We start from the raw sequence: 9,740 nt of genomic DNA, 5'->3' as shown, positions 1-9,740 counted from the left end.
ACAAATGGGGCACTTGGACAGGAACCTTCTGATGGCTCCACTAGCTCCAGGGAGCCAGAATCTTTGAGCCAACATGTGATTCCTTCTTTATTTACTGACACACTAAGAGTTCTCTCAGTAGAATATGAGGAAAACCAGTCCAAGACTAACCCAGATTGCTAAATATCATTTTGCACTCCATCATTTTTGACCGTGTGGTCAGCAGTGCCAAAAGCAGAGCAGAGGAGGCCATCGAGACATCATTTGAGACTTTAAGCGGTGCAGTCTCCGTTGATTGCATTTTGCGAAAAATGCTCCAGCAGATCCCCGTAACACTAAATAGGAATAAGTTAGTATAGATAATGAATGGAGAAAGAAAGAAGAAATGTTTACACCTTTGATGAAGTATGGCTTGTTTCATGATTTTCTCTTTGCAATTCACAGCTGATGTAATGATTTTTCTAAAATTTTATCATATGTTTTTTAGACTGCCAGATAAACAATTATATTGACTACATAGCACTTAGTAAAATAAGGAAATATCCATCTTCTTCCGCTTATCTGGGGCCAGGTCGCAAGCCAGTAGCCTAAGCAGAGATAAAAATAAGTAAATACATATATATGTATATCTATATCTTTTTTTAAATAAAATCATATTTATTTTACAAATTTGCACAATTATGGAATTGTTGTGAACACTCATACAAGTAAACACTAACACATCTCACGCACACCTGCACACATCTGATATACATATTAACACAGCATCATATACAGTACATGTGTTTCAGACAACAGGTACATACAAAGCATTTTTCCACCTTTCTTGAAGCGTAAATCAGATCAGATTTTGTCTGTCATTCCCATTAAACACATTCAAAAAGTTTTTTTTACTTTAGCAAACAGCACAAAGAAGTGACGTGTGAAACACACACTTTAAGGTGGGTGTTCAGTTCTGTCTTACAGATGATGGTTGTGTTGGCAGCAAAAGGTGAAATTTGTAGTGTCTGACAATTTATGAGCTGTGCTGTTGCTAAGAGGCCCATCAGTGAGAGTGAGCTGTACGAACAGGGCTGTTCTCAGACCCTGGATATGTCTTTCAAACAGGAAAAACATGACTTTAAAAGCAAAATTGTTAAAATCTTTTGTTTGTATTCTCAGATTCAACATAGTGATTCATATCTGACTTCAGTGTTTGCTGTACTTATTTGTGTTCGTTGGCATTTTGTTGAAACACTGGACAAAATGCACACTGATCTGAAAGCTAAGGACAGGATCTAATAAAGCAAACCATAGGCTGCAAGGTAGAAAATTGTTTTCTTTTGTAGCATTTTACAGTTTTTAGCATTGTCGTTTCAAGTGTAGAGGAAGTGATAATCTTTTACAAATAACTCAAAAATCTTAGAAAAATGCTTTGATTGTCTTCACGCAATTCTTTGTGAGGAGAAGTCTCCATAAGTGTTTTAACAAAAGGTACAGTATGATTATAGTATTTTTGTACTCAATGATGAGGGGGAAACAGTGGTTAGAGGAGGGAAGAGAAGGTGAGGAGGTTGGAGGTAAGACTGCAGATGAAGATGGAAGAAGGCAGACAACAACAAAGCGGACAACTTTGAAGGATCTTTAAAGTCCCCCTTCTCCCCCAGCAATTCCTTAACCTCACTTTGACCTGGACTCCAGCTCCCATAGTGCATCTCTCTTCTGTTATTTGTCTCTAGTCACTTGCGATAAAAAGTCTTTTTTCATGCCTTCTGGTTGTAGTGACAGGTTTATCAGAATACACATGTGGCACCTTAAGGTGAATGTAATTTTTGTTCTGGCTTAAAATGTGCTCCATGAACATAAAGTGTTGCAGAAACCAGACACAACAAGCAGAGGGTTATGAAAACCATAGATGTCCATAGCACAGCTTGTACTGTAGGTGGCTTTCACACCTCCACCTGTCCGTGCGTCAGATAAGCCCTGAGCTGCTGGGCGGCACTGACAATCTTCCTCTGATGTCCCAGCAGGTTCACCCCGAGGTTCTGGACATCACTGAAGGATAGAACAGATGAACCAGGGAGTTTAGGTCAGCACTTCGGTGTGTTGGTGAATGCATCAGGCGATTTTTAAAGTGTACTAACACAAATGAAAAGCTTTTAGAAAGGCAGGACATCAAAACTTGCTTGGTTCACACTAAAATCCAAAACAAACCCCACATTAACGACACCAGTTTTCTTCTTGATGTTACATTAATAAACATGTATACTCACTCCATGGTGAGCCTGCTGACTCTGTCTAATGTGTCCAGCTGTGCTTGATCAAACTCATCCTGATACCTCTCCATATGAAGCGCGTTCAACCAATCACTGACTGTCGTCACTGACGATAAGTCTGTGAGGGTGGGGCTCAGAAGCGGCTGAGAGCAGCTCCTGTAGAGGTGGAAATGCCAGAAAATGAGCGCAGCCATTAAAAATAGCAGATTGTTTGTCGCCCGCTGCCTCTGATAGGTTTTGTACGCGTGTTTGCCAGAAGCTGACGCTCACCGAGTTGGTTCTGCCTTGAGGGAGGCAGGGTGCCTGATGAGTCGATCCAACGAGGACAGGAGTGAGTCAAAGCCTGGCCGGTCCCCTCGATCAGCCTGCCAGCACTGAAGCATCAGAGAGTGGAGGGCAGGGGGGCAGTTGTTTGGTGCAGGGAGACGATACTGGTCTGCAACTGCTTTCATCACCTGAAGAAAGAACAAGAGAGACTTGAGACATAAGTAGACCAGATGGTCTGAGGAGTCTTGTGCAATTGCCTTACATAAAAGGTCATTGAACACTTGGGGCCTGGAAGAGTGACTAAGATAACATTATGCAAATTCCAGCTTCCTGGCATTTTTATCACCATTTAAAGGGGTCTGCTAAATCAAAAAAGAGACAAACAGTATAATGTACATTTACTTGAGTATTTATCTAAGCCCTGGTACTTTCCTTTAGTTATACAGTGTTTAAAGACATTACATTTTGATTCTACTAAATTTCACAGGAACATATATTATATATTGAACACCACAATATTAATGTAAGAGTTTCTGCTGCTTTGCTGAATAAGGATTTATTATGACTTTTTCTGCTCAGACTATACTTATATACTTACTTCTTGATTGCTCATGTCCCAGTAGGGACGCTCTCCATATGACATCACTTCCCACATCAATATGCCGAAGCTCCAGACATCACTAGCTGAGCTGAATTTGCGATGCTGAAAAGCTTCTGGTGCCGTCCACCTCACAGCAATCTTACTGCCCTGTTGGAGGACCAAAACAGACAGTGAAGACATACGCAACTCTGGAATCACAAATCAAGAGGTTTGGGGGAAAAAAAGTACAGTACATACCAGTGAGGCAGTATACGTAGGTATGTTGTGGTCCAGGCCCCTCATGAGTCGGGACAGGCCAAAGTCAGACACCTTGCAGACCAGGTTGGAGTTGACCAGCACGTTCCTGGCTGCCAGGTCCCGATGGACAAAGTTTCTCTCTGAGAGGTAACGCATCCCAGCACCAACTCCCCTAAGCATCCCAACAAGCTGGAGCACGCTGAATTGGCTCTCATTCTCCTGAACAGACAGCAGGATAGAGGATGGAGAGTAGAGACAGAGTGCCGGGAAACAAGACAGAAGAGGAAAATATGGTTAAAATGTTGAGAGGTGTGTGCAGTCAATAAAAACATATCAAAGATGATGGTAGTGGATATCTTATTATTTTGTCACCCTCAGAAATGCGTCCAGGGGACCGTTCTCCATAAATTCAGTGATGATCCTCTCTGGAGGGCTGCGAGTGACCACACCCTCCAGCTTCAGTACATTAGGGTGGTCAAACTGTCCCAGGACCCCTGCTTCACTGAGAAACATCCCCTTCTCTCTGTCTGATGCCCCCCATCGAAGAGTCTTCACAGCTACCAGCACCTCCCTGCGACCCAGTGGACGGTAACGGCCCCGAGAAACTTCGCCAAACTGCGCTGGAGTGAAGAGGAGGTGCAGCAGATTATACTGTGTTGACAGTTCTCACATAACTATAATGATAGTTATAGTGATGAAAGAAACAGGAGTGCCAGGCCTACCTGCACCAATCACCTCCTCAATCTTGAGGTGAGTAGGATCTATCTCACGGGCAAACTCTTTGACCGCCTCACTGGGGTCCTCATAAGTCGATGGGTCTACATAATACTTTACTCCACCTGGAATTAAAAAGAATTTTTTTGAATAAAGTCTTGCTTTTTATTCCTTTGTTTGTGATGGTTAAACACAGATTTGTTATCATGGTTCTACGTTGGGATGCTGAAGACAAAGCCCATATTTTACACAGTAAAGGATAAACCACACAAATGTATAAGAAATAAGAATAATTCATACCCATGGCAATTTGAGCTTTATTTCAAAATAAGGACTGTTCCATTCAATGTGATTATCTATCATAAATGAGTAAAATAAAGGAATTTGTTTCCATGGGGGAAACATATTTAAAATCAATTATTTCATATCTAGATCCATTTTTTTAAAAATATTTATTGAATTATATATTGAATAATGAAATGAGACAAATAAAAGCCAACTTTGTTAGTCAGAGCTTCTACATCTGCTGTTATAATACCTTTTGCAGAAAGTAAAAAAGTGATTTAAGTCTAAATACAGTTAATACATTTATTTATTATAAATTATTAAATCAGAAATAATACCTTTGCTTACCTCGGTTACTGATGTACCTCTGGAGTCTGTCACTGTACGGACTCTCCCTCCTTTTACTGCCATTTAAAAACAAATAAAATGTGTGAATGTGCACATGATTTGAAAAAAAAAAAAAAAATCTACCTCAAATGTCAGACCCTGGGTATACATTACCCACCCACCTGCGAAATACCACGACTACCACAATCGCTGCTACGACAAGGAGAAACGCTGCCCCACCCATCACCGAGCCGACCAGCAGAGGCAGTCGATTCTGGATCTGCTGTGACTGTTCCTCTGTCAGAGCGATAATAAGAACCTGGTTAAAATCAATGCTTTACTTTTATGATTTTGTTCTAAAATGAGACGTTCTATCTTCATTTAAAGCAGATTCTTCAATAATTATTGCACTCAACTACAGAATTTCAGAATAACCCCAAGTTTAAAATTTAACTTCGAGTCTTCATCTTTAAGAGCTCTTTGAAAAGCAGTACTGATATTGAGTAGATATGTTGATGTACTGTATTGATAATGAGTATTCTGGTGAAATAAGCAACATTAGATTAAAATAAACTGAAGCTTATCATTAAAAAACAAAAAAATCAAACCATCTTTCACTGTTATTACACAAGTGTTGTACCCAGAGGCAGCGTGGTGAAGTAGATGGTGTTGCTGTAGGGGCCATAGCCTCGTTCATTGCGAGCTCTGATCTGGAAGGCGTAGATGGATCCTGGAATCAGAGAGCTGATGGTGACTGTGTTGGTTTCGCTATAAACACTCACTGCACTATCCACATCCGACCCCTGAGGGACACAGAAAAAGGACATCCTGAAGATTCTTGTCATATGTCACTGTGGGATGGATGTGTGTGCACATGTGTTCATTAAATGTACCTTGTCATAGTATCTGAGCTGGTATTCCAGGATTTCTCCATTGGGTCTGTCTGGCTGAGGCCATGAGAGAGTGATGGAATCCGGGGCACGGCTCAACTGATGCATCATGGGAACTGTACTGGGAACTGTGGGAGACAACAGATGACTAATGGCTGATCCAGACTGAACCTTCCTTTGAGAATCCTGATGACATGGATGTGAACCTGCTGCTAAAATACCCATCTGCCTGAAGTGAGAATGATTAAAGTTGTGCTGAAGTGACCATGGCCACAAGGGGGCAGCATTGCAGGGCCTGTGGAGGATAGTTAGTAGAGCATGAAGATAGAGTGGGAGTTTTTATGGAGCACCAAGCAGGATGTAGTTACAGTCACTGGCTAGACTGGTTAAAGGGAACATTCCAATATTCCACTGATTTAATCAAACAACACAAAACGATTTTAGATCATTTATGTTCATTGAGGTTTTACTCCATCTTGAGAAGTTTCTTGGAAAATTGTACTGTGGTGCACTTTGTTCTTCTCCCCCTGCTTTGTTTACTGTCATCTATTGTCTTTTTTCTTTTACCATCTCCTATTTGTCCCTTTCTTTCTCCACAGTGACTGTAATGGGATGTGACAGGATATTGTAACCTCGAGCAACCTCCTGTCCAGAGAGCAGGAGCAGAAAAAGATGGAGCAGAGGGAGAAAAAGAGGGGAAGAGAGGGGGAGAGAAACCCCAGACAGGCGGGCACACACAAAGGACACACATTGTGTCTGCACAGACATCATCATCATCAGAGCATCTCTTCCTCTTTCATCTCATCTTTTTCCATCCTTTCTGTCCTGTGCTCACCTGACTGGCTCATAGTGAAATTGATGCTTGTGTACCGAGCAGAAAAGGGACTCAAAGCTGACACCTCATTCATGGCTTGCACCTGTCAATAAGAAGAACACACAAATGTGACACACAAAACCTTTCTGTTTTCTTTTATTATATGCTTCACTATGAAAAAAAAAAGCCTGGTGTGCAGCCAGTTAAACACCAGTAAATGGGAAAGCTCTGATTTAGTTGAGCTAAGCCAAGATAAATAATAAATCTTAGTGTGCAGTTGCAATTTTCATGGTGAAAACTGTAGGCTTTTTGTGTCATTAGGTTTTCCACACTACCTGTATGAGGTAAGTGACTCTGGTCAGCAGGTTGTGGAGGGTGACCTTGGTTTGCTTCAGATTTGTCTGGGAGGGGCTGAAGGTGACACCCTCCCCACACCAGGAGCATGACGCTGGGTTGGTGGAGGTGGCTGATGGGCAGATGCGACACACCACCCCATACCACACTTCACTGCGGCCTCCCATGTCCAGTGGAGGGCGCCACCTTAAGGACACCCCGCCATTACCGCTCTCATACTCCCAGGACAGAGATACGGGAGCAGATGGAGGAGCTGTGGAGAAAAAAGAGAGAACCGGAAGGGTTTAACATTCATAATGCAACTAGTTTACACTTAGATGGAAGCATCTGATAAAATGTTTAAGACATAAAAGAAGTTCCATGCTGACAAACGGTGTTCAACCAAGTAATGAAATGGGTTTAATAACCAGAATTAGGCAGTGATGCAATTTAAGTCAAGTGGGCACAGAAAGTAAATACTGGTTTCTGCAGGTGTAATTAAAATTCCATTATACTGTGATAGAAAGAGGATGGATTTTGACATCTTGGTTCTCTGGTCTATGTAAAGAATAAATGACTCCATTGAGGCCCCTTGAACACATCCCACAGAGCCAGGGATAAACAAACAAGCAGACAAAGCTCACTTGTGCAGGCAGAAGAGTTGGAGTCTTTGGCCGCCCGGTAAAAGCCGCTGCGACATTCACACACATTTGATCCCTCCTGGCTGGTTCTACTGTTGGAGGGACACACTGAGCAGGGAGTGGAACCCGAAACTGGCTTGAAGTAACCCACAGAACAGGCTGCAGACAGACAAGAAGAGACAGAATTTGTTATCACATAAATGAAGAGATCACTGCTTCCTTTGAGACAGCATGAAGTCTGATTTCAAAGCTATGTAGCATTGCCTATATGTGCCGATTTTACTGATTACTGTAAGACAATTTCTACCAGAGAGAGGGAAACTACTAAAAGTAGACTTATAAGTGAGAATTGTGGTTGAAATTTAAGTTCTTCAGGTCATCGGTGGAGTTTGACAGTTCATTTTTAATCTCTGTAGCATCAGTTTACATAACAATCTTAACTAAATGTCCCATTAAGTCCTGAATCTTTCTGCTATAACACACTGCCTTTATCTGCAATGCAGTTTTGCTCAGTTGTCAAAGAGGTTTATATATACACGTAGTTTTATGATATCTTGCTTGAACGCTGCAGAGCAACCGGATAAGTGGACGTGGACATGGGAAACATACAGTTTGAATAATTTGTCTCATTTTATTGTAGGTTCTGTCCTGGCCAAACAGCAGAAACAATTTTTGGGTAAAGCATCAATTTCAGGCTTGTGGTTCACTTTGAGTCAAAAGTTCATCTGAAACACAGCAGCCGGTTGTTTGTTGTTGGCTTTGTCCTGCACGGTCATTTACTTGTGTTTACAGAGGAAGTGGCAGAGAGCAGCAAAACCAACAGTGACACACGTAAGTTGAAAATGACCAGACTGACTCCATATCAGCGTCTGTGACCTTTATTTGTTTTCCTGTGGGTAAGATAAGAACGTACCACCAGCACCAAATAGGTAACAACTATAACCCCCTAGAACAGTAATTATATGGAGGTTTCCTCTTCTTGGAAGGATTAAATAAACAAGATGTAACACGTGAAGTAGCGAGTTATAGTTGTGCTATGTGGATTTTTTTTTTTTTAGCTTTGGATAGACACACGCTATTATTGGTTTCCAGTCTCCACGCCAAGCTAAGCTAACCGGCTGAGGGCTGTAACGTTATATTTACTATACCAAAATGAGAGTTGCATCAATCTTTTCATCAAACTCGCAGATAATAAGCAGGTAAGAACCACATCCCAACATTTGTAATTACTCCTGAGCTTTTTCACACCTGCTATCTGCCTCCCCGTCACATTTATGGCCCATTTCCATGAGCATACAAGTTGATTCCACTTCTGGGCTTTTTCTGAGATTCAAAAGGGATGGCAAACGCTGTAGAAATTTCTGTTCAGAAATACATATTTACTCTTTTATCTGAAAAATCCCCAAATTTAGAAACAAGTGATGTACAGGATGATGGATCGTTGTACTAAAACAATAATAATGATATGTACAACCAGAAATCGAATGGCACATTCTTAAAAATATGGCAGCACTTTACAACACGGCACACATCATTGGAAGCAGTTACTAAGGAGTCACTAAGGAGTCCACTTGAGTGGACTGTTGGTGAGTTATTCCTGAATAACTCAGAATCAAAGTCTATATACTACTAGTTGATGAGTTACTAGAGGACACACTATATTAGTAAATTGTTAATGTCTGTGAATTAATACACTGACAGTAGATAAGTCCCTCATGATTATGTCACGATTATCCGACCACTACCGATCCTTAATTATGTCCCCTCATACCAAATTTTACATTTGTTATAAGTATCAATTTAACTCCAATGCAGTCAGACTTATTTCTCTCTGTCCCTCAGTCTTTCACACACACGTAAACACACACACACACACACACACACACACACACACACATTAAAAATACCACTGGAACCTGCAGGCTGAATTTATGGATGGAAAATCTGTGAAATGTGCCAATTGCCAATGTCAACAGCAGTACAGCTGTGCATGGAGGTCAAGGTAACACACACTTCACTTTGTGCTGTGCCTGCTAGGGCCATGAGTGCGTGACCTGTGCAGGACTCTGAGACTGACGCAAATACTGCCTCCGGGTTGTTCTGCTGCCAGTTTCACACTCTCTGTATATGTGTGTGTATGGACACCTAAAGCAGTATTAGCATGGTTCAAAAAGAGCTCCCTTTTTCTGTAAGCTAACTGAGTTAAGTGAGTGTGTGTGTTTTTTGTATACGGAGAGGGATTCTTGCATCTTGGAGTGTGTAAACTGTACACCGGACTACACCCGAACTAGTAGCTTAAAACAATGACCCTCTCATATGTTTTTAAAAAATGAACTGGGGTGTAAGAGAGGATGTGTGTTGATCTTATTTATATAACCTTGTCAAGAACATGTCTGA

General features: G+C 41.4%; 1 protein-coding gene across 1 annotated transcript in view; it reads right to left on the bottom strand.

Annotated features, from left to right (window-relative positions):
* Nucleotides 1-708: 708 nt before the first annotated feature.
* Nucleotides 709-9,740, bottom strand: part of ephb6 (eph receptor B6) — a 33,229-nt gene continuing 24,197 nt past the window's right edge. The window contains exons 6-19 of the mRNA XM_026317444.1: nt 7,347-7,502; nt 6,705-6,976; nt 6,391-6,472; nt 5,559-5,683; nt 5,306-5,468; nt 4,848-4,962; nt 4,687-4,742; nt 4,062-4,178; nt 3,712-3,959; nt 3,340-3,558; nt 3,100-3,249; nt 2,505-2,689; nt 2,232-2,390; nt 709-2,013 (exon numbers count right to left, since the gene is read on the bottom strand). Of these exons, the coding sequence (XP_026173229.1) occupies nt 1,908-2,013; nt 2,232-2,390; nt 2,505-2,689; nt 3,100-3,249; nt 3,340-3,558; nt 3,712-3,959; nt 4,062-4,178; nt 4,687-4,742; nt 4,848-4,962; nt 5,306-5,468; nt 5,559-5,683; nt 6,391-6,472; nt 6,705-6,976; nt 7,347-7,502 (2,153 nt within the window). The 3' untranslated portion in view covers nt 709-1,907. The remainder of the gene's footprint in view (nt 2,014-2,231; nt 2,391-2,504; nt 2,690-3,099; nt 3,250-3,339; nt 3,559-3,711; nt 3,960-4,061; nt 4,179-4,686; nt 4,743-4,847; nt 4,963-5,305; nt 5,469-5,558; nt 5,684-6,390; nt 6,473-6,704; nt 6,977-7,346; nt 7,503-9,740) is intronic.

The sequence above is a fragment of the Mastacembelus armatus genome, chromosome 16 (genome assembly GCF_900324485.2).
Source record: "Mastacembelus armatus chromosome 16, fMasArm1.2, whole genome shotgun sequence".
In the NCBI taxonomy this organism is placed as follows: Eukaryota; Metazoa; Chordata; class Actinopteri; order Synbranchiformes; family Mastacembelidae; genus Mastacembelus; species Mastacembelus armatus.
This window is presented reverse-complemented; position numbering and strand designations above follow the sequence as displayed.